Genomic DNA, 25,665 nt, shown 5'->3' with positions numbered 1-25,665 from the left:
ATTCACTACATCCATCTATAAGGCTCCATTACAGCTGATAACACCCCTCCCGCCTTGGAAATGTGCTATTGCAGTTCTGGAGAACAGAAGTTTTGCTGCCATGGTAGGAAAGGATAGGGAAAGAAATGCTGACCCAAAGTGTCAGCCAATTAAGCCAGTACAGGTTTCAGTTGATATTCCTAATACTAATATAAAACCCAGAACAAAAGTCTAAATAGCCACACAGAAAATTGCTTTGTAGGGTAACTCAAATGTGCACATCACAATATACAGTGCATTCTCACTGTCCACAAAGATGATACAATTTATTCCCACTTTTCAATTGCCTTATAGGGACCTCTGCGGTGTTTGGTCCGCTTAGACTGTCAGACCAGACTTACGGGAGGGTAACCATTTTCATCCCTCCACACGTTCTAAGAGCCAACACAACAGAAACATCAACCCTGTGGCAAGGATTAGGAAGGTCAGATAGGCTTTTCCCTCTGCTTCCAAGGGATGAACAGCAGTTGTATGATGAGGGCAATCAAAAATACCAGCCGTCTTCATCTACTGGCTGCAATTAAGGGAAATATCATAATGCAGCCTTTATTTCTTCTCTTCCTCGTACTGAGGTTTCCAACAAGTGTCCTCTCCTCAACTTGTATGAACTTTATGGGGCAGACTTTGCCCACACACAGGAGAAACCTGCCATTTGGGCTGAGTTATTTCAACTCAGAGGGAATATAGGGGATTCTATGTGGCCAGGGAGCCAAGGTGCATATTTTCGAACCTAACTATATTAGTAGCAGTGCTAATATTTATATTCCTGACATCAGGGTCTATTTTCAATTGGTTCCAAATTGAGAGGAAAAGAAAAGAACAAATAGCACTTTATGGAGAGATGCCATCAATATACTTTCTGCTTGGAGCAAAAGAAAATTACTTCATTTTTTTTCCTTTTGGTAAGGGAAACTTTTAATGGAGAGATTGATAGGTTTACTCAAAGCCTTACTTTGCAGTAGCAGGTGGTAGTAACTAGATGTAGTTTTAGACTACAAATTCCACGCTGAGCGAACCTAATTGAGGTAATTACCCTAAAAGTAAAGTCAAGTTAGGACTAGAACTCAGCATCAAGCCTGCTCTAGGGTGACTTGACAAATATGGTCCTCAAATTTCTTTGTAGGTTATTGGGATAAGGCAAAGTCTGCCAGGGCATTTGATCAAATATATAGATTTCACTGATTCATGTATCCATTGGTATTATAATGCGATATTCAATATTATAGAAACAATGAAGAGACTAAAAGTCTAAAGAAGTAATAGGAAAATTGTGTTTTGAAGGCTGAGGACCAAGACAGGAAAGTGATAAGAACACCAGTAGTTTTCAGAGAAGTTAAGAATCAGTTATGACTGGGAGAAAATGTTTGCAAATTTTATACATGATAAAGAACTGCAGCCAGAGTATATAAGGAACCCTTGCATCAAATATTAGGAGGCAAATGACCCCATTTTAAAATAGATAAATATTTGAAAAGACATTTCACCAAAGAAGATAGAGAAATGGCCAATAAGTACATGGAAGATACTCCACAGCATGAGTCATATAGGAAAATGCAAATTAGAGCCACAGTGAGATTCCCATTAAGATGGTTGTAATAAAGAAAACGGAAAGTAAAGCAACAATATGAAGAAACGAATCCACAATCCTCACACATTGCTACTGGGTATGTAAAATCATGCAATCACTTTGAATGACAATCTGTCAGTTTCTTAAAAAGTCAAGCATAAATTTACTATATCAGCAAGCAATTCCACTGCAAGGTATCTACTTGAGAGAAATTAAATTCACATAAGGCCCTGCACACAAATGGTGATAGCAGAGTTATTCATAATAAAAATCACCCAAAATGTTCATCAGCTTTTAGTGGATGAACAACATATGCTGTCTCCATTGAATAAAATACTATTAGGTAGTAAAAGCAACAAAGTACATATACATACTAGAGCATAGATGAATCTCAAAAAAGTATGCTAAGTGAAGGAAGCCAGATGCAGAACGCCACATACTGCATGATTCCATTAACATGAAATACAGAGAAAAGGTAAATCTGGGAAGGAAAAAAAATAGACTGACAACTCCCTGGGGCTGGAAGTGGCAGAGAAGAGCAACTGCAAATACATGCGAAGGACCTTCTCCCTGCAGGGAGTGTCCTGAAGTCGGGTTTGGGTGATGATCGCACAGCCCTGGGGATACACTGAGCATGGTTGAAGTGCGTACTTAAAACTGGTTAATTTTATGGTATGTGAATAAGACCTGACATGAACTTGCTTTTTTACAATAAAGATTTTTTTGAAGTATCAGTCATGAGTTGGATGGCAATCCATGTGTTGTTGATGAAAGAAACTGAATAGATAAAATATTTTTGGAGAGTAGGATGGCAATGTCTACCAAGATTTTAAATATATACATCCTTTGATATTCTAATATAATTAGAAAATTTCCCTACAAACATATTCATGTATGTGCACAAAATAGATGAACAAAGGTCTCGCCTAAAATATTGTTTGAAATTTTAAAAATCCCAAATATTCTAAATGTCTGTTGTTAGGGTAATAGCTTTATAAATTATGATATATCCACAAAAAGAAATGCTGTGCAGATTTGTCTTTAAAATTAAGGTAGATATTTAAGTACTGTTGTCTAAAATACATTTAGTGAAAAATGTAGTGCATGTGTGTTCCCACTCTCACATATGTTTGTATGTGTAGTGCATGTGCATTCCCACTCACATATATGTTTGTATATGCAGTGCATGTGTGTTCCCACTCACATATGTATTTGTATGTGCACAATGTCTGGAAAGATATGCCTGAATAGTCTCTGAATTAGAGTATAACTGAGGAGAGAATAAAGACCTTCACTTATAATTTATATACATAATCTTTCTACTTTTAAAATTTTTCACAAATAACATGTATTACCCTTATAAAAACAAAATTAATAAAAAGCCACCATACAAAAAAAGCAAGTTACAAAAAACAATGAGTTGCTTACCAGTTGGGGATTAATAGTTAAATGGACCGAAACTCTCTGGGGTCAAAGAAAGGAAGCCTTACATTATAGTTAACTCATTACTTCAAAAAAGGATCATCCCAATAGCCTTTGCATTGACGCAGTGAGGGAAAAGTAGCTCTTACCATTTCAGTATGTAGTATATACTATTATATAAGATTTAAAATGTCCAATTCATAGATAACAATGGAAATATTGCTCTCGGAAGAACCAGGAACAATTCTCCACGCTGCTGGCAATCTGTTCATGGCAGCTGTTTTCCCTGGTGAGGAGTATAACCAAATCACCTTCACTCGCAACATATCACGGCAGGGTGGTAACAACCACACTGCTGTTTACTGAGTGTCCACTCTGTACTTTCCACACACACATTATCTAATCCTCACATCAATCTGCAAACTAAGAATCACTGTCCTCTTTCCTGCATTCGAGGAAACAGTCTCAGAAAATGAACTCCTTGCAAAAACTTGCACAGACAGTAAGTGCTAAGAGAGTTAGGTCTTCCTGATGTCAAAGCTGATGCTCTTATCCCAAATCTTAAAGTATGAGAGAGCCCCATCAGCAAGAACATCTTTCATGATTTGAACAGCCGAGCATTTTTACCTCAAGGTTGAAATTCTTACCTGTTCATCTATCTCTTGAAAACTGTCAACGTCAGTGCCGTTTGTCTCAAACTTTCCGCCTGTGCCACTGAGAGAGGAGCTGCTGTCACTTATGCTACCTTCTGGGGTGCTCGTGACACTGTCCCGAGCTGGCCGCGCAGACACAAAAAGGCTGATGTTATCAAAGTCATCATCGAAGGACTTGCTCTCGTCACCCTCCTTCTGCACTTTTGCTGGATTGTAGGGTTTTAGGAAGGAAGAGTACACGTATCCTTTTATAACTGGGCAGGAATACAAAGAAAGAAGAAACAAGGTCATTTGTGTACGCCTGCCAGCATCTGTGTTTAGAGAAGCACACAAAGGTCCTGGGAGAACTTCAAGCAGAGGAGACGGGGCAGTTCTGTGCACCTTAGGCAGAACACTTACTTCCTGTGTCAACGAGCCACCTGCTGGAACTCCCTGATGGATCTTTCTGCTCCATCACAGCCACCAACTCCCCTTCCGAAAGATTGATGTCGTACTCTTGTGTAGCATTGCACCTGCGCTTAGCCTGGTAGAGTTCTTCTGTACTGTATGTAGATAGAAGTTTGGAGCGGTGAGTGTCAGTTTGATGTGGCACTTCGGGCTGGGAGAAATCAGGAGAAATTTTGGTTTAGATAGATGTATAACAAAATCCTCACTGGGTTGATAAATACTCTGGAAATTTTTAAACGTTGAAGCTACACATAGATTTGGGATTATTTCAGTGTTGAGGCACAGATTGGGTTATCATTGTGAAGTATTCAGGTGAGTTACACAGTGGAAAAAATCTCTACTTAGCACACGAGGGCAGTGTTGTAGAGAAGAAAGAAAATTCAATGAAAATAAAAAGGCAGAGGTTCTAATCCCTCTTATATGTTGGACAAACTTTTAGTTTTTTTGTCATACTCTAGACAGTCCCTTGCATATTAAGCACTTGATAAATAATAGTTAATTAAGTAACTCATACATGATGAGCATGTCTTTTGGGGGGGGGAAATAATATCAGTAAACTAGACTGAAGTCAGGAGGTCTGGCTGTGTCCCAGCTCTGCCACTGACTTTGAGAAAGCCACTTCATCTCTGGGGGCTGAGATTCCTTATTTGGAGAAAAATGAAAGTTTTAAACTACACAATTTTACTCCATAAAATTATATTCATTTATTCAACAAATATTTATAGAGTGTCTACTTTGTATCAGGCACCATTTTAGTTGCTTGGAATACATTATATACAAAATAGAGAAAAATCTATAACCTTACAGAGTTTACAGAGAATAGAAATGGGAAAAAATCTGTATAAAATAAGCATGTAGCCATGGCTGGTGTGGCTCAGTAGATTGAGCACCAGCCTGCAAACCAAAGGGTCATCAGTTCCATTCCCAGTCAGGGCACATTGCCTGGGTTGCAGGCCAGGTCCCCAGTGGGGGGGTGCATGAGAGACAACCACACATTGATGTCTCCCTCCCTCCTCCTCTGTTTAAAAATAATAAATAAAACCTTTTTAAAAATTTAAAGTAAGTTGTAATTATAGGATATTACAATGAGATAAGCAATATGGAAAATAATATATTACCATTTTAAAAAGGCAAAGAATTGACAGCCATCATTGCCATCAATGTTACCAAACTCACCGGAATTTGCCCAGGCTTCTTCTTTTCAAAACTAAGTTTCCTCTCAATAAATGTGGCACTGTTATCCTTTACAAAATTTAGACTTTGAACTTCTTCTAGTACTCTATTCTGCATTTCAGAGATGTTTGAAACCAACAGCGGTACCTGTAGGTAGAAATAATATGGCATTGTTCCCAGGCAACTACTTAACCATTTAGGCACTTAATTTAGGAGAGCTGTGAAGGGCAGTTGAGAAAGTACACGATAGCTCCACGGCGAACAATTAGTCCAATGTTAGAACTTCCAGATAAAAATGGTCTAATTCTCTGTCTCCAGAAATCCTACTAAAATGATAGAGATCATTTTGTAAAGATTTAAGCCTAATAAAAGGAGAACAGAAAAAGAAAATAGCAGTAAATTTCTTTTTAAAGGCTCAGGAACTAATGGCAGCAGTCACCTTCCACGTGCTGGAGTGGGATAGTGTGAAGTGGAAAGAGGATAAGTTGTTTTAAATCAGAGTTGTGCTTTCTAGGAAGAGGTGGATGGGATCCATGTCCCTTCCCCTCAGAACTGAGGGGGGCTTTACTCTCACCTCAGTGAGGAAAATGCTGAAAAGGATAGAACAATGGAAATGATGCTGTCTGACTTTCAAAATTAAGCTAAAAAAGATCATGCAGTATCTGCCTGTTTCTCTTGGGACACTCACTCTTGGGAGACTTTCGTCACCATAGAAGAACTCAAGTTGCGTTATGCCACGGTATCAAAAGCCCGTGTTGAGATATCAGAGAGGAGAGAAGGCCAGAGGGGGTGTGTGGAGCCCCAGTATCCGAGGCTCCAGCTGTTTGACTCCCCTCGTCGTCCCATCCTCAGCCTCCAAAGGCCTGAGGACATTTTCTTGATGACTCCAGTTCCAGCTGGTATTTGACTGCGACCTCATGAGCAACACTGAGAATGACGATGGGAGCCCAGTGCATGCCCAGAACCATGAGAGGCAATCATAGTAAACGAACACTGGTTGTTTCCTACCACCACATTTGGTGTAATTTGTTTTGTAGTTACGGACAATCGGAGCTGTTATGAAGCAGTTGGACCCTCAGATTCTTTCACATTTCAGCGGAGCTTGGTGACTGCCTCTTCCCTACCCTCTCCCCAACCCCGAATGGTGGGCTGGGAATACACAGCTCTACGGCAGACAGGTAGACAGCTGTAAAGGGGGTGAGGCGGCTCTCTGCACGGACATGGACGCCTCCTCAGGCTGTTAAAAAGCAAGTTGCTAGTTTTGTGTAGAAAGTAACAGTATGTATTATAGTGTACCTTTAATGTCATACAGGAGTGATCGCCTCAGTGGCACGTACGCTAAAATTGGAACAGTACAGAGAAGGTTCGCATGGCCCCTGCGCAAGGATGATGCGCAAATTCGTGAAGCATTTGTATTTTTAACATTTAAGTCTTTAATCCATTTAAAATGTATTCTTGTGTGTGGCATAAGAAGGTGGTCGAATTTCATTTCTTTGTATGTATCTGTTCAATTTTCCCTGTTTATTGAATAAACTATCTTTAGCCCATTAAAAATAAATTTTAAAACATGTCAAAAAAAACATGTCATATAGGAGCCACAGGTGGGTAAAAATAAATGAATAATCACGGGGGTGGGAGCAGGAGACAGGGTTGCTGGGAGACAGGAGTGGGTGCTTATATATTTTTACACAGTTTTGCCTTTTGAACCTTGTAAATGTAGCACCTGATGATTCAATATAATTTAATTCAAAGGAAAAGTTGAAAGATACACAATAATAAATGGAGACAATTTCTCCAAATGTCCATTAAATATCTAGCCAGCTGAATGAGAAACAATACACTTAAAGTGAAAGGCCAAGAAAGCAAACTGATTTTTTGAAGTTGACCTTAGGTTGTAAATATCTTTCTTCCTCTTCAGAGAATAATTATAAAACCATAACGTAATGCAGTGATTTTTAGCCAGTGTACCACAGCACACTGGTGTACTGCAAGAATGTTTAAAACAGGCAACACCTGACTGTTTAGTCAGGGGCACTGACCTCTTTTCCCTTAGATTATTAAAGAAAGGACAACAGCCAACACACAACAATAACCGTTGGTGTAAATGAATCAAAATTATACTAATTTTTTTCAGATCAAATATATATATATAAATATAAATATATATATATGTATATATGTGTGTATATATATATATATATATATATATATATATAGTGTGCTGCAGAGTTTTAGTAATTACGTCTACATGTGCCATGAGATGAAGAAGGTTGAACACAGCCATCCTAATGGAAAGTTAACTGAGATGTGTGCACATATTTGTGCACACACACCCGGGCTTCTCTTCTTTGGAGGAGAACAAAAGCAAACGACGACTGGTTTGACAATCACCCTACTTCTGTCATTACACTGCCATGGCCTCCTTTTGGGGTACACATCTTAGTCATGGTTAACACTGGAAAACTAGTGAGTGAGAAAAGAACACAAAATATAAATTGAGAAGCTGAAACACAGCATCAGGCAGGTGGAGCGAAATTGGTTTCATCAGCGAGAGGAGCAAAGTGCAAAGTTTGAAAAGTAATTTCCAAAGCAAACTGCAAGTGCGGAAGTTACAGCAAACCTGAATTAGGAAACTCTCTTTTAGCTTCCTATGGAGAATAGAGAGAAGAAGCAGGAGGCTATCTGGCTTCAGTTAAAGCGAAAACCACACACGCACGCACCGGCACCGCACTCGCGCGGACTCTGAACACGGCTGATTTGCACGGACGCGGTTTCTGATAGACGCTGCAGACCCAGGTGGCTGGGTGCTGGCGCTGCGCTTACCGGCACCACGGTGGAATAAAGGCGCTGTACCACCAGCGCCAGGTCCCTAAGGAGGGCGATGAAACTGCACAGACAGTTCCACAGGATCTTCCGCGCGGACTGGTTGAACACCTGAAGCTCTTCCACGAGCTGGGCGTTGAGGGCCTCATACTCCTTCTTGGCCAAGTCGGACTCATCTCCTGCTGCCCCCTGCAGGTAGCTGTTGTAGTCCAGCAGTTTGTCATAGCGTTTCTGGATGAGCTTGTGAGGCCCTGGGAACAGGGACAGCAGGGCTGCCAGAGGCGTCAGGACGAGCTTCTGTAAATGAGCTGCCTGCCAAAGGAGGAAACGGTGTTGTCACGGAGCATCCCCGCGGTTAACAGTTGGCTCACTCCTCCCGGCAGGAGCACAGGGGAGACAGGGAAGTGTCTAGCCATGTTCAGAGAGGACATGATCATTTCTCTGTCTAGCTAATCTATTCAAAGACTTCAAACAGCAGTGTAGACTCTAACATTGAATCTGAAGGGTGAGAAGGAAGAATATAAAAGTTGAAGCCTTCACACCACAAATATGTTTCACCTTTCCGTCTACAGCTGCTGTTTTTTTCCTTGGGATCATCTCCTTCCACACTTTCCCCTTCCGCTTCTTTCTCATCCCAGAGCCAGCACCCAGAGTGCGGGGGGGGGGGGGGGGGGGGGGGCGGAGGAGGTGATCTCTATTCTACCCTTTGACTGCCAAGACTGTAGGCCTGGCCGAGTAGCTCAGTTGGTTAGAGCGTCTGCCTGATAGGCCAGGGTTGCATTCAGGTCAGGGCACATTCAAGAATCTACCAACGAATGTAAAAGTAAGTGGAATGCATAAGCAAATTGAGGTTTTTCTCCTTCCTTCTCTGTCTAAAGTCAATTAAAATATTGCATAGATAAGTCACCATATTGCATTTGCTGGCAACGAAAGGAAGGTAGAAAGTCCTAGAAGAGATTGTGTTCTTTCACAATCTGCCCCAATTCCTTTCACATCTGCCCCAATTTTGTGGCTACCCTGGTTTGGTAGTGGAATTGTATCCCTTTTACAGATAGTACCCCCTCGTTATAGGTATTTTGTTCCTGTGATAGAAATGACCACAGAGTATTGCTTCCTCTTTAAATACAGTGGAGGATTAAGCTAATGCCGATTGTGTCCTAAAGTGTTACATTTTTAAGTCTGAGTAAGTCTAAGTCTGTTTTATGCGTCTGTATATTTTATAGAACTCTTAGAAAACAAGTATTTACCTCAGAACAGGAGACATAATATACGACTCTTATGTGAACATGCTTTCTCAATAAAAAGGCTTTACTCGGAGTCTACAGTATGTTCATAAAAGTCATGCCTTTGGAGAGGGTATTTGTGCATCCTGTAAGAACTCCGAGCTTTTCCAGAGACTCCATTAAGAAAAAAATCACGACTTTCTCACTTAGTAAGTCCTCACTCTATCACATGCAGACTTTAGAAAGTGTTGATTTTAGTGGCACAGACACACCCCCTAGAAACACAATCTGGGGCCCTCTTAAATTTTTATTTTAGTGAAATCTTCGCTAGTCCACTTTAAAATATTTAATGATACAATTTTCTGTTTTAAATACACCAATTTTTACATTAGTTATTTGCTTTAGTGCATGTTTTATTTCTAACTTCAGAGAAAGTCGATGAAAATCAGCTTTTCTTTTAAACCTATTATTTAATTTGCATTGCTCTGTGAAGATGAGTGACTCACAAAGTCATCGCAGGGATTCGAGGCATGACTCGGGGCCTCCGAGTGGCCCCTCTCCTCCTCGTCCTTGGGGCGGGAAATCTCCCGGAGCTCCTTCACGCTCTGCAGAGGTGAGCCCACGGCCTCCTGAAACCGAAAAACAAAGTCACACAAAAGGCAAAGTTCTCAAGTCAGTACAAGTTCACACATCCCAGACGGACACATCATCATCAGAGCTCTCCATTTTCACTGAGAGGTGTGAAGGAAAAAAGAAAGGGAAAAAATCCATGAATACTTGGGTTACTTGTTACAAGCTATTTCTCACTTTTCCCCATGCCTCACACTGCTCCGGATGGCACTCCCTTTTATGAAATTCCCCCACTGGCTATTCTTCAGCGTTCAATTCTTACAGATCCCTCATTTTTTAAAAAAAATCACTCCTCTTTGATGTATGTCTTCAGTTTTCCTTAGTGGATGTAATGCTCTTTTTAAGAGAAGATGCTCACATTGTTGTTGAAACAGTCAGTGGAAATAGAAGACTTCCCTGTACATGTTCCCAAGAGGCATTTGCTCCTTAAAATGTGTACTTTAAAATGTGAAATACTTAAAAAGTGTCCCACTGTCCTCTGAGTAAAATATGTACCAAGAGCAGGGTTCCCACTGTCCTCTGGCTGTTAAAGATCAGTTTTGGTTTTCTTTTCACAGAAGTCAGTGCTTTAGGAAGAGATTAGTAAACCTAATTGTAAAATCAAGCTTTGCATCAGTTAATGAATAAGAAAAGAATGTGGCTTTTTGGTTACATAGCATAGAACTTTGTCACAAAATGATTGTGTGCCTGTCAATTCTCTGTGGCTGTGATAATTTATCTAAATATGCAAACATTTGATTCCAAAGACAGATATCGAAGAGAAAAACTGGAAAATGGGGTGGCAACCATTTATTAACTGGCCTACATGCAACTCTGCTCACCATCTATGTTGCATAGTTATGACAATTGTCAGGATGTTGTTTCTTCTATGAGAGCCTTTAGAACGAACTCTGGGCTGGTATGCCCAGTGAATAGAATTATACTGTATTCCAATTGCTTTGTTTAAGTCTGCTTCTCAACAAGGGCAGCGCAACCTTGTGGTGGACAGGAAAGTTGTGGGGTATTTCTGTCATTTACTGTGGTTCTGTGGGTTCATATTTTAATTTCCATCATGTTGTTAGAATTTATTTTCATTTATATTGATTTCCTTTTATGTGTGCCCACCTACTTCAGGTTGAATTATCTATCCATTTTGTTCAGACCTGTAAAGGGGGCATTACAACATGCTGGTTGTAAAACACACAGAGGTGCTCAGAACTGTGATCGCCTTTCTGTTCAGGGGTCAGCTGCTGGGGAGCATCCGGCTAAACCTGAGACCCAGACATGGGCTTTGTGGGTTTCTGAAAAGGCCTGTATGTTATGCACTTTTCACTTTATAACTTCTCATTTTATTTTATGCCCCTCTTCAATCATCTTTTTTCTTTCAGTTCTAGTCTTCAATTTGCGAGTATGTGTTTTGAGTACCGGGAAGAGCTGGGCTAGAATAGTCAAACGAGACAAACAGAGGGAATTTCTGCCTCGTCTGCAGTTTGCATTGCTGAACTCATCTCCAGGGAAACATGCTGACGACCCAGGCCCATCGCACAACAGCAAACACCCCACAGTCGGGCAGCTGGGGTCAGGGAGGGCTGAGCAGATAAGGGAACCGAGGCCAAGGTCTGCATCTTTGTATTGGCTTTCCTCACCAGCAGCTGGCAGTCCCCCTGATTTGATGCAGTAGGCGTCATCACGCAATGAGTGAACAGTCACATGTGCTCTTTGTGGTAACCACGGGCATCAGTACCTAATGGTGGAAACACTGAAGACAGCCGTATCGCCCCTACCTGTACATGTTGAAGACAGAACGACATGTTCTTCACACAGTGCCTCACGGTCTTTTCTAAAGATCTAAAGAGCTTTTCTTCTCTGTTAAAGGTGTTGTCTTTCACCTAAAATAGAGATGGAATTATGTATTTTTATGACTCAAGTGAATCTGATAGTTAAAGAAAAATACCTCAGACTGTATTGGCCTAGCATATCACCAGCACGCTCCTTGTTAAGATGAAAGAAAACCTTTCACAATCACAGGACTCCCCCTGTGCCGGCACATGGCACAGCTGATGGGCAGCAAGAGCACAGGCCACCGCTCCCTTTGCTGTTCAGTTCTCAGAGAGCTTCACCTGTGTCCCCGGAGTGTGGGACACGAAACTTCTCTCTGCTGTTTTCAAGGCCATGTATGATGTATGTACCCTTAAATTATGTTACATTGGTGGGTTTATAAAATAAGGAGTAAAAATAAAGTGGAAATTAAAATAAAAGTGTGACCTATTGACTGGAATGTCTAGTTTTGCTGCTGTGACTCATTGCAATTCACTCCACAGTGGTTATTCAGAAAATTTTCTCAGGTTCCTGGCAAAAGAAATGTGATCGTTCTTTAGGAACTCAAATGTGAAAGATTATAATCTTAGCAAAATGAGCCCTCTGTTAAGGAAACTCAGCAGTCCAGACAGTGATCATGTGTACTAAGTTATTTTTCTGTTATCTCACATGTTAAGCATTCAGAAAAATATGGTTCTTATGTGTTGTGGCAGTGTCTGGGCATACACACTATGCTCAATGGCGAGAAGTGTTTCTTGGCGATGAAAATGGCTGTGCCAGGTCAGAAACAGGCCCCTGCAGGCAGAATCTGCGTGAGCACACAAACGTTTCATGAACTGTGGTGGGTATTCTGCAGTTTGGTGCTGGATGCTAACCGTAACTGTCTTTGGCTCACACATTTGTTAATTTAAGACAGTTGACCTTAGAGCTGACTGCATAGAAAATGGTGACATTTTTATTTTTAAAGCCCTTAATATTGTTTATCTAGAATTCTTGTTTAAATGGGCAGCGTAGTTCTTTGTCATCCACACAAAATTTAACCTCTTTGCTTCTTGAGGATGTCTATGCTCTAACTCAATTTTACATGCATGACAATAGGCTAGGGTAGGTTTTTTTTATAATGCGGTTTTCAAAAATTCATCACCAGCCATTTGTGTAGTATTTCTTGGCTGGGACCCAGATGATTTTAAAGTAGGAGACTAAGGATCACACTATGAGAAATAAAACCCATTGCTATTTCTCTGGAGTCAAGCCGTGCTGCTTTATTTTGCTTTGGAATATGCTGCTGTTCCTTTTCTGCCTTGAAAAACTGTTTGTTTTTTAAGAACTTGCTCAACTATTGCCCCCTCTATGAATCCTCCCTAGTTCATTATTTAAGCTACTCTCTCCACTAGTAGATCACAAGCATTTGAGATTGAGCCTTTTTATCTTCATTATAATAACTAACCTTAATTAAACACTACATTCCAGACAATCTGCTAAAGTCTGTCTTCTATTTTCTCATTTTACTTCTGATACAACCCCATGGGATAGGTGCCGTGATGAATCCCATTTGGGAGATCAAGAAATAGGTGTCAGGAGGTAGGGCAGCAATTGTTAATGTTTCCCTGTTTATTGGTGGGACCCGAACCTCTAGTTTAAGGCAGACACACGCTGGCCCTGTCAGTCATGACACTTTCCAGGTTCCCTAGCGGCTGGCTCTGTCCTGGAAACTGGGTTTGGGTAAGTAAGATGTAAGCAAAAGGGATGTATTCCATTTTTGAATCTCAGCCTTACTACACCATCTTGGGGACTTGAATGGAGACCTGGCAGTAACCCAGCTTCAGTCGGGAAGATGAAGACAATATGTTTAGGAGACAGCAAAGCACAAAACTGGGGAGAACTGGCTTTCTAAGCAGGTCATGAGGAAGAGCCCATCTGGACTCACATCTCAAGACTATTATAAGAGAGAGAAATAAACGATGAGCTCTGTCAAGCTCATGCTCTGGAGTCTCTTGGTGACAGAAGCTTGGCCTTTCTCCTAACTAATACAGGAAGTTAAAGAAACTCGCCCATGTTAATAGGCGGGACCAGGATTCAAAGCCAACTCATCTGAATTCAGAACCTCTTTGTACTCCCAGTCTCTACACAGTGTCTGGCACCTGAGAGTCCAATGCATGTGTGATGAATTGAATAGAATCTTCTTCTTGGGCAACAGTTTTATCTGAACTTCACCAAATATCTCCCTTGAGCTGCTGACAAGTGCAAAATTGACTGATTTGAGATTTATCTCTTCTACAGTCCAGCCAATGCAGCTGATTTTCTGATTACCAGTGAGAAGCTTTATTGCTGACAGGACATCCTCTCAAAATATTAGGGGGGAAATCTAATTAATATCCCTCCAGGCCATTTTGACTATAATTCACTTTCAGTCCGCAGTTGAAAAATACCAGGAGCTGATGATAAATATGTTAAGGAATGCAACATCTTTCACAAAAGCCTGCCCAGAATTAAGATCAGTCTACTGTTTCACAGTAGAATTGTCTTAAATCAGAAGCAACATTTTAAAGCGTAGGGGAGAATTGTTTGCACACATTTCCGCATGCCTCTGGAAGCTACAGTCTCTTCTCAAATGAATTCCCAGTTCAGTTTTATCACTGCTTCCTTTAGTTGAAACGTCTTGATTTTCCTTTCCCTGACCTATGACCACACACTGGGAATGTCTCAAACATCCCACATTGTAGCTCCACATTGAGAGGAGAGGCCTGGAGTTACCTCCTTTATGCAACAGACCCACTGAGTCCCTGGAAGAATACAAAGAAGTAAGCAAAAGAATAATAAGAAGCATATGTTCCAAGAAAGTCCATATGGATATGGTGCAGGAAAGTCATTGTGGCCAGAGAGAAAACAGCAACAAGGCTTGGAAAAAGTGCATTATGCTCACAGGTCCTATATAGGGGCATCACCACATGTCATTCAGGGCCACAGAGGGGTCACTAGGTCTTGGTCAAGTGGCAGGATGGATCAAGGACAAAGTCAAAGCCTGAGTCTTTACTGGGGCAGGGTGAGCAGTTCAGGGCTGACCAGCCTGGATAATTCTCCAGGGCTTGGCAACAGCTGGTGGCCTCTGAGTGCTCGTTAGCCGACCCTGGCATTTAGGGCAGAAGAGCACTGGTGTGTGGATTCTGTGAGGAGGTGGTTGGGTCTGTAGATTCTGGATCAGTTGGTTTGCGCATGAAAGGAGTGATCCCAGCTGAGCCTGTGGCCGTCTCTAAGAACAGGCTAGCCCTGGGCTGGGCGGTCTCCTTAGTCAGCAAGCCTTTTAAAGATGTCAAAAAATCAGAAAATACAGAAAGTAAAGACCTGATTCATACACCATGCATAAAGGAGCTTATATCCACATGAGAAGTAAGGAGTCTGCACGTTAAACGGTAAATAAGAATTCAAGGCAATGACATAAAATAATGGTGATGACAATGATGATGATGATAATGATACCAGCATATATTTTGAGTGCTTACCCACCTGTGTTGGGTACACTCACTATATGCATCACTCCATTTACTCCTCACAGCCACGCCGTGTATAGGTCCTGGTATAATCCCCCAGTTTACAGAAGATTATACTGAATTTAATTCATGTCCCCAAAGGCAAATATTAAGTGACTGAGGTGAGATTCAAACCCAGATCTGGACAATTTCAAAGATTTTGTTCTCACTATCTGCCTGGAAATAGTGGCAAATATGAACAGTGCCACAACTGGGATACACTCAGGAAGTTGGTTAGACACCTAGAGGAGGAAGAGGCCGCTTTGAGCTCAGTGGTTGGAGAGCTGCAAAGACAATGGGAAACCAGAAAGGAGAACAAAGCAGCTGGAGAGTGAGGCAGATGCTGTCTCTAGTCCAAATCAAGAACCTTCGTTAGAGAAGTTAAATAATAGGGGATGAAATCAGTACCACTGTATTCTGCCATGTGTAATGTGTACTTTTTTGCCCAAAGTTTTGAGGAAACAGTAAAGATGCGCATTATACATGGTGTAATGATCACATACCATTGGTGTAATAGTGGGCATAATAATCCTACATATAAAGGGCATTAAACATGTGTGTGCATTATACATGGCAAAATACAGTATATAGGATCTAAAGAACCATCTTGCCCACATTTGGTTAGAAGTCCCTTGGAGTCTTTGTAAAAATACAGACTTTGAGATTGGACCCTTGAACCAGATGGAACCCCTGACTCTTCTAGCAACCTCCTCAGTTAATTATTATGCGCATTAAAGTTTGAGAGCCTTTGCTTACCCATCTGTTATGCATTAGGGGTTGGGGTGAACGTGGTTCAAGTTTTGCTTATGCAAAACAATTACCCAGGAATATAATGTGTATCTGGGGGCGGGGAGGGTAGATGTAGTGGAGAAGGGGTAGGAAAATATCATAATAGTGTGTTCACCTAAACACTTTTTACTGTAGGTGAAAGAAAGATAAGATGAACATGAAGGGAACCTTAAGGGAAAGGGAGGTTTTTCCAAAGCAGAAGTAAAAGGTGAAAAATTTATTCAATCTGATGTTTGCCAATGACACATTGGAAAAGGGGTTGATCTCCAAAATATATAAAGAACTCATCTGACTCAACACAAGGAAGACAAATAGTCCAATTAAAAATCGTCAAAGGACCTGAACAGACACTTCTCCAAGGAGGACATACAGACAGCCCAGAGACGCATGAAAAGATGCTCAACATCACTAGCCATCAGAGAGATGCAAATTAAAGCCATGATAAGATATCACCACACATTTGTTAGAATAGTCACTATAAACAAATCAACAAACAACAAGCCCTGAGGAGGATGTGGAAGGAAAGGGAACCCTAGTGCACTGTTGGTGGAAATGCAGACTGGTGCAGGCACTGTGGAAAACAGCATGGAAATTCCTCAGAAAACTAAAAGTGGAACTGCTTTTTGATCCAGTGATTCCACTGCTGGGATTATACCCTAAGAATCCCAAAACACCAAAAGAACCTATGCACCCCAATGTTCATAGCAGGGCTATTTACAATAGGCAAATGCTGGAAACAGCCTAACTGCCCATCAGTAGATGAATGGATCAAAACACTGTGGTACATTTACACAATGGAATCAATGTAGCAGAAAGAAGAAAGGAATTTTTGCTTTTTGCAATAGCATAGATGGAACTGGAGAGCATTATGCTAAGTGAGATAAGCCAGGTGGTGAGGGACAAATACCATATGATCTCACTTATAAGAGGAATGTAATGAATAAAACAAACTAACAAGCAAAATAGAACCAGAGACATGGAAATAAAGAACAAACTGATGGTGACCAGAGGGGAAGGGGATAATGGTGGAAAGAAGAGGAAGGGACTAGTCAAAGAACATCAGTGACCGACCCACGAATGCGGGCAACAGGGTGGGGACTGACTGTGGGAGTGGGGGGGCTAGGTGGGGTGCAGCAGGGCAAAGGGGGAAAATTGGGAAAACCATAACAGAGTAACAATACATTTTTTAAAACTCTACACATTTACTAAAAACCATTGAATTGTTCTTATAAGAATGAGTTGTGCAGTATGTTCATTAAAACTCAATACAGCTGTTAAAAATGAAAACCTAAAAAGCAGAAGTAAGACAGGGATGAAAGGAGCTCATTGCTCTGTAGTGAGTGTCAGGACTCGGGGGACATCCCTTGTTGAGTCCCATCCTCTGTCCATCTCTCTCTTTGCCTAAAGTACAACAGCTAAGATAGTGGCAAACCCACCTCACTCTATTTTCTTCAAAAATGGGGAGAGAGAGAGAAAAACAGCATAAGAGCATTGGGCAATTACCTTGATTCTCTGTGTTCCAGAAACAGCTGCGTAGTGACAAGACAAAATGTAACAAGATATCAGTGTTCACGTTCCCCAAGAAAATTTATGTGGCCCAAAAGAGAAATTACCTGTGATTCTCCTCTGGTCAGAATCTTTAGATAATTTGTCATTCTCTTTGATTTCTTGCTAATTGAATGAATATTTAGTTTAGACAATTTATCTTTAAATGTTTCATCCTCGTCATTCTTCTTATATTTTAGAACTGAAACAAAAGAATGCAATGATATATCTGGACATGGGCAGCATAGAAAGTGTGCTTCATCCAAAGTATACAGGATTAATATTTATATTTAATGTAAAATGCGCATCATTTTTGTCTCTCTACAGCAAACACAATACATCCCAGCCCCACTGCCCTGTCCTAACTCCAGCCACCACCCCAGCATCCTTCAGACACTCTGCTGTCCAAGGCTGTGAGCTCCTCAAAGCCCAAGTTTCACTTACCTCCCACGATGATGAAATCCCAGATACTAAATAAAACCTCTTCCTCTCTTCTCAGATAAGAGATTTGCCATCTGCAGTCTCTAGAATGAAGCATTGAGACCTAACTCATGAAGGGACATCAACCTAAAGAGATGGCCAATCCTAGAGGTGCTTTCCATTAGGAGGGAGATTTGGGGTAAACTGAGTCACCCTCTGAGCTTTACTTTTTTTTAACTTAAAAATCATTTTTACTTCTCATATTGTTCAAATGTTAAATATTCCTAACATTCTTTTTGGTAATGGTCTGGAGAGATGAGCAATCTTATATACTGTCAGTGAGGATTAAACTAACACAGTTTTTATACAGAACAATTTAGTGGGATCTTAAAAAAATAAAATATTTGTAGTCTAGGACCGGGGTGTGCACGCACAGTAATCTGTATTCCATAAGCTTACAAAGTTTGGTTTGCTATGGCACTTTTTTATTCTAACAGCAAAATATTGGAAACAAGCTGAACATTCATCCTAGAAGAATAGTTTACTAAGTTATGACTTACTCATAAATGGAATACTACAGAACCATTAAAAAGAAGGCCATATTAACTGAAAGAATGTTCATGATATATGATCATTTGTTACTGAAACCCCAGCAAACTGTAGTACATCATCCGTGTCGCAGGGAGGAATGAGAGAAGAAGAGAGTGAGAGAGAAGAGAAAAGAAGACAGAGAAAGTCTGAAGAATACTTGATAAAATCTTAGCTATGCAAACTAGAATCGTGGGAAATGAAAAGTTTTTCTCTTTAAAACTGAACTATTTTAAGCAAACACGAAAATAAAAAGACTATAACAGCTACTATCTATCTCCTAGCTTTGCCAAATCCTAATTTTTCCTTTTTCCAATTTTTTAATTAAAAAAAATCACATAACAGGTGAAGCTTCTCTGAACTCCATCTTCAGTCTCTCAGGGAATTGTGATCCTAAGTAATGGGCTCGCTGCATTTGCATCTACTTTTATGCCTTTATTGATATGTATGCAGTCGTATAACACATAGTATTATTTTGAATGATGTAAATCTTTATAAAAATGGTACCAAATTATATATATTCTTCTGTCACTCAATACTTTACTTTTAAAAGAAGCTCAGCATTGTTTCAATTTATCCAATTGATACATATACTTTAATTAATGTTTGTAATTTTATGTTCTCAAGATATCACAGTGTATAATGTACAGTTTAGTTATTATCTGAATAAATACATAAACCATTTTCTTGTCTTCCTTTCTTTCTTTTGCTATTATAAACTATGCTACTTACCAATACACCTCTCTATGATCATATAGGCAAACATTTCTCAAATATCTAGAGACCGATTTTCCTAGTCTGCGTTGTGTGAATCTTCAACTTCACTACATGTTGCCAAATTGTTCTCTTAATTGGTGATTCCAATTTGCATTCGTACCAGCAGATTGAAACTCAGCACTAACATTATCCATTAAAAATCTTTTTGCTAATCTGATACGCTGGGAATAATACATCATTGTGATTTTAATTTGTATTTCCCTGATTATTAGTGAAGCTTAGCATTTAAAAACTTATTGGTCTTCTGGAGAATATTATGCTAAGTGAAATAAGCCAGTCAGAGAAAGACAAATACCATATAATCTCACTTTTTCATGGAATCTAAAGAACAAAGTAATTTAACAAAGAAGTAGAAACATAAATACATTTGAACAGACTGACAGCTGTCAGAAGGGAGAGGGATTGGATGGCTGGGCGAAAAAAAGGTGAAGGGACTAAGCAAAACTATATATGTATATATAATCTATATAATCACACACAGACACAGACAACAGTGTGGTGATGGCCGGAGGGAAAAGGGGCGGGGGAGTGGAAGAGGGCAAAGGGGATAGAAGGGGAAGGAAAAAGACTTTCTTTTGGGTGATGGGTACATGATGCGGTGTGCAGATGGTGTTTTGTTGATTTGAAACCTGTGTGGTTTTGTTAACGAGCGTCACGCCAATAAACTCAATAAAGAAAGCCGTATTGGTCTTACTGTAAACTACTTATTTCTATTATCAATTTTGTGTATTAAAATGTTTTTATTATTAAGAAACTACAGAAGGCTGTTGTGAATCTTAGTTTAGCTGCTCTACAGTCCCCACAGCCTATCTTGTGTGTTGGCTTTATTCTCTGCAGGCCCACGACGGCTGCCGTATCCAAAGGTGTTAGTGTGAACACGAGGAAAAAATGTTTTTATTATTGATTTACTATCAATAGTTATATTGTAGATAGTAACCCTGTGTCCATGGGCTGTCTTTTCATTCTGTTTATGATGCCTTTTTCCCTACTACTTTCACTTTTTACCCTATACCCTTCTTTATAATTTGAAGTTATTAATACAAATACAATTTTTAATTTAAAAGTTGAAAATAAAAATAACAAACATAAATGAAGTGGTTGGAGCAGTCAGCTCCAAAGCCCTGCCGTGGCTTTAGTGTTGAGTTGAGGTTTCGTGTTAGAAGTGCACAGCTAATTAAAAATCAAGGGAACATTGCCACCGAGGCGGACCGCCACCTCTGCCAACACTGTTCACCCTGATGACGGGGACCGCAGAACTGTGCCTTAGGTTTTGAAATCTACACTCTACTTAAGACACCAACTTGACATCTTAGCCAACAAAGAGTTAACAATAATTTGTTGATTTGAGAAAATATACACTTGCTCCCTTCACTGGAACGATCACTGCCCCCAAACCCCCATTCTTTGTGTGCCAGAACCGGGCAGGCTGAGGTGTTAGCTGGGCCCCGCACCTGAGTCTGCCCCTTTCACGGCCACCGTTTGGCTCTCACTGCCCACTGCTCCAGCTCCCCGGCCTTGCTGCGTGTCCTTCTTACCACACGCAGTGCCAGGGACAGGAGGACTGTATGCGGTGGGTATCTTCAGCCCCCGGTATGTCCTCAGGCATGCAGTGGTCACAGGGGTGAATATAGACCTGTATGATTTCTTTAATGGTCATTTTTTTGTACCTCGTGATCTTCTGAACCCAGCAGGCAAGACAAAGCCACACTCTCCTCCCCAGCTTCTAACTTGAGACATCAAATGATCATGATCGCTACAACTGCTCTAACTCTCAGACATTCCGGCTCACATAAAGAGAACAGGCCAGTCGTGGGGAGTACCCACCCAGTTCATTACATCTCTTCCTACCTAAATCTTTCCGTCGTTTAAGTTCATTGATGTTTACGTTAATGTCTTTGACTGCAGCGAAGGCATCCTCCAGTGCTCTGAAGTCTGGGTGGGAGGGAGGGGTGGAGTTGCGAAGTTCGCACAGTAACAGGGGGTATTTCGTCACACGCTGAATGGGTTTGATCATCAAGGAGCCCATGTTGGTTAAGTTTGGTTTGCCTCTACAATAGAGAGAAACACTGTCAATTTCATAAACATTTGTCTTAGTATCTCCTCTCAAGTTTTGTGATTTTTTTTATTACTTCTGAAACTTTCTCTTCCTCACCCCATCCATTTGGCTATGTACAATTTCTAAATGAAAGCCAGAGCTGTGAATGACAAAGAAGCAAGGCTGAAAAACCCTACTACTAAACAAAACCTACAAAAAAACAAGTGGGTATATCTCTCCACAAAAAGGACTCAAAGCATGATTTCCATCCATGTTCCATGTAAAGGTTTGGGGTTTGTTTTAAATAACAGGCTTTATAATAATAGTGGGAAACAAACAATTTCAGAATGCATTTTCCAGTGACAACCAAGAAAAGTGCTTTTTACTGATTGTGTTTTTGTGATTATTAGTGAGGAAAGGAAACTCACTGTTCAAAAATGTAAACAAATGACTTGCCAAGTGTAGTCAGAAGAAAGCATTGTCTTCTCTCTTCTACTAAACTGAGAAGTAGCATTTATATTGTTTCAGAGGTTCTGTCAGTCACCCACAGAGATTTATAATAAATGCAATTGTCCTCTAAATACCATCACTATCCTTAATTATTGGTATCATGTGATGACTTTCCGTGACTTTTTGTGTGGAATTGTTCTTAGCTAGCAAATCTTTAAAGGGCCCCACAAAAGTGAACTCATGCCTGACTTCAGCCTTGGTCATGACATTGTCCAAGCCACTGTCACTGATTTTTCAGCCAGGTGCAGTAGTTTCTAAAAGTCTCTTTAGGTAAAGAGACAAGTGAAGAGACATTGTAAAAGAAACATGGATGCCAATCATACTTTGAGTTCCTTCTGGCAGACAGACATATTTATTTATTTTCCTCTAGGTTTTTATTTAGTAGCTAGTGAATACAGGAACTTTTTATATCCCAACAGATGGATTTTTCATTCTTCAATTATTATTTTTAAGTACACATATGAATAGACAAACAGACCACATAGTTGGAAAAATGAAATGAATCTAAAGAAACACTGAACAAAATTAGAAAAGCTGCCTCAATAGATCAGATCTGAAGGCCCCTCAGAGACCATCTAATTGAATTCTTCATTTAAAAATGAGAAACTAAGAAACGTCACCACATACACATGCGTACACACACACACAGTCACATCTCGCTTTATTTTTACTACAGCACGCACCACTGTCTGAGCTCGTCTTCTGCTGTCCAGGTTGTGCTCAGTTTCTCTTGTCACCACTGTGTCTCCAGCATGACATGTAGTATTCTCTCAGTGAATATTTGTAGACTGAAGTGGTAGGTTTCTTAGACATATAATGTGTTTTTATTTTATGCTGAACTTATCTACCTCCACCCGACCCCCAATTTCCAATGGTCCCAATAACTGAGGAATTTTCTTCAGGTGCTGAGCAAACGCTGACATCATAATAGAAACAAAAACTGAATGAGACCAAAAAGCAGCATTTTTAAAAGGAAAAAACAAAATAAAAAAAGGTTTTCAAGGGTGTAAGAAGTTGCTTTATGTGATGTATCTGGTACTTTCTATCCATTTGCACCAAATCTACTAAGGAAGGGGGAAGGGGGGTGGGAGACTGGGGTGAAGAAGGAATCTGGGGGAGAGGCAGAGAGAGATGTTATTGGTTTCCAAGAGGACTGGATGAAGCAGATGGAAAAACTGTAAATATTATGAATACTGAAAAAATAATAAGTAAATCAAATGATTCAATCAAATAAAAGCCCATTTTAATATGATAGTTTTTCTGTGTGGCCCATTGTTGTATGTGTGTATGTGTGTGTTTTATTTAAAGAAAATTCCTAAATATATTAAATGATACCCTTGATCTGCAAGCTGCCCTCCTTTCTTCCTTATTAAGATCTGTCAAAAACCAAACTAGGCCCTTTAGGTGGCGTCAAAGTTCTCTTCTCTCCCTGCTATGCTTCAAATGACAACAGTAACTATGATGCATTGATTACTGTTTGTCTTAAAAGTATCACAAATGCAAGTATTAAAAAGGTTCTCTCGACAACAAGAAATCCCCCAGACACTTGTCTTCAGACACGCACTTTGGACAGCTGCCCAGCAATGAGCGATGTGCCAATGCCTGTATCACACAGACAAGCAATGTGCAGAAAAGTAGAGGGTGTGGTATAATGACACCCCAGGCATCCAGGGCCAAATCTCACCCATCTAATCCCTCCCAACAGAATTCAGTTCCGATAACTGCAAGGCAGATGCGTCTTAAGGGTGATACAACCCAGCTCAGCCAAGTAGCCAATCCCCCTATGCCTCCCCTCAGGAAGTAACCAAGTGTGTTAACAATTCCCCATACATATTGGGCTGAAAACTAAGGTGGTTATTAATTTGTAATCCTGTTCCATCTCCATTGTCTTATTGAGAATACTTTGGCAAGTATCTAGTACCATAAGTAGCTGAACTAATCTCATTACGAATTATTATTGGGACTTTACAAAGTCAAGTAAACACAGCTGGCTTTGTTTTAGCAGCATCCAGTTTGGCTATAAAGAGACTTCACATCAAATACAAGAAAACAGTTTCACAATGAAACTGGAAATGATATTTAAGCAATGTAAAAACCATGGTGGAAAGCACATGAAATCACATATTCAGCACCAAGGCACATCTATATGTCTTAATTAGAGGTATAAAATGACAGAAAGGAAAAATAATCATGTGATCATTGATCATGTTACTTTGAATTTTCTCTATTTTATGATCATAAGTATTCTAAATTTAATAATTTACAGTAGCCACAAACCAACAGTACAACATTGATTTTTCAATGTAATCCCCCTTTAAAACTGTATGTTGCTACAAATAATGAGCAAAGAACTACTGCTATGAATTAAAAGTAGCTGTGAAAATACAGAACTATCAATAAACTTTAGACAATGTAAAGGAGATGAATGAATAATTGATGTTGCAAGCCAGAGAGAATCAATAATATGGAGAGGAAATAATTTAATAACTCTTCCAAAAGTTTATTAATTAGAATTTCCAATTTCCATGGTAGTGGAGAGGGAGGAAGATGGGGATTACAATAAGAAGGGACCAGTTGAAAACCTGTTTAACAAGCAGCCTAATTCTTTGGGTGCTGTACAAGTGAAAGGCACCATCTGGGAGACTAAGAAAGACCTCTTGGGAGTTAAAGGATGATAGCAGAAATAAAAAACTCATAAGTGTTGCAGAAAATATTCAGGAAAAGTATTCAGGAACTTTCTAGAGGGAAGAGCAAAAATACAAAGGGATTGACAATAACAATACAGAAAATTAGAGACCTTTTTCGGGAAGGCCAATACCAAAGTAAACAGAGTCCCAGAAAGAAACAATAGAGAACAGAATCATCAGCGAAGTGACTGGAGAAAAGGACCCGAATTAGCAGGATGAGAGAACTCACTGAGTGTCCAGGGCAATGGATGAAATGGGATTACACCTTGGAATTCACAACAAATGAGACTTTGGGGGACAAAGAGAAGATCCGCAGCCCTCCAGAGAAACATATCAACAAACAGGTACAACCAAACGATTAGGGATCAGAAAAAGCTTCAGATATTTTGTAGCAACACTGAAAACTAGAAAACAATGACAAATCACCATTAAAAGATGAAGATGAATGACTTTCAATTTAAAATTCAATAGTTTAGAATTCAAACTCTAAATTAAGTGTGAGGGTAAAATAAAGGTATTTTGATTATGAAAGTTCTTAAAATGTTACTTCCCATGCATTTTTGATGAATAGAAGGAACTACTGAAGGACACACTCAGCCCAAACCAGGAAACAGGCAGAGAATCTCCCCAAAGATGGGAGGGGTTCCTGAAGGACAATTGTCTCCAGTGTCCCCAGTCCAAACTCAACAGGTCAGAAGGCTCCGGGAGAAACTTTTTAAAAAAGATTTTATTTATTTGTTTATTTAGACAGATGGGGAAGGGAGGGAGAAAGAGAGGGAGAGAAACACCAGTGTGAGGCTGCCTATCATGTCCTCCACACCGGGGAACGTGGCCTGCAACCCAGGCACGTGCCTTGACTGGGAATCGAACAGGAGTCCCATCAGTTCGCAGGCCGACGCTCAATTCACTGAGCCACAGCAGCCAGGGCTGGAAGAAATTTCTTCAGGGAGATGAAAATGATAGGATATGCAGTGTATCTGGCTGTCTTGAAATATGATTGGCTGTGAGTTTGG

At 40.2% G+C, this 25,665-nt stretch overlaps 1 protein-coding gene and 1 non-coding gene across 2 annotated transcripts in view; one reads left to right on the top strand and one right to left on the bottom strand.

The window, feature by feature from the left end:
• ARHGEF38 (Rho guanine nucleotide exchange factor 38) overlaps positions 1 to 25,665 on the bottom strand; it is a 127,167-nt gene that overhangs the window by 7,328 nt on the left and 94,174 nt on the right. Inside the window, exons 6-13 of the mRNA XM_037154443.2 lie at positions 21,269 to 21,468; positions 17,704 to 17,837; positions 11,741 to 11,845; positions 9,854 to 9,976; positions 8,125 to 8,436; positions 5,305 to 5,448; positions 4,081 to 4,279; positions 3,676 to 3,935 (exon numbers count right to left, since the gene is read on the bottom strand). Of these exons, the coding sequence (XP_037010338.2) occupies positions 3,676 to 3,935; positions 4,081 to 4,279; positions 5,305 to 5,448; positions 8,125 to 8,436; positions 9,854 to 9,976; positions 11,741 to 11,845; positions 17,704 to 17,837; positions 21,269 to 21,468 (1,477 nt within the window). The remainder of the gene's footprint in view (positions 1 to 3,675; positions 3,936 to 4,080; positions 4,280 to 5,304; positions 5,449 to 8,124; positions 8,437 to 9,853; positions 9,977 to 11,740; positions 11,846 to 17,703; positions 17,838 to 21,268; positions 21,469 to 25,665) is intronic.
• On the top strand, positions 6,616 to 6,722 carry LOC119056134 (U6 spliceosomal RNA). The gene has a single exon (XR_005083828.2). It is a non-coding gene; the product is annotated as a U6 spliceosomal RNA (small nuclear RNA).

Source organism: Artibeus jamaicensis, unplaced genomic scaffold (assembly GCF_021234435.1).
Source record: "Artibeus jamaicensis isolate MK-2021 breed Jamaican fruit bat unplaced genomic scaffold, CSHL_Jam_final scaffold_3222, whole genome shotgun sequence".
Taxonomy (NCBI): Eukaryota; Metazoa; Chordata; class Mammalia; order Chiroptera; family Phyllostomidae; genus Artibeus; species Artibeus jamaicensis.
The sequence above is the reverse complement of the archived record's forward strand: the minus strand, read 5'-3'. Positions and strand labels throughout refer to the sequence as shown.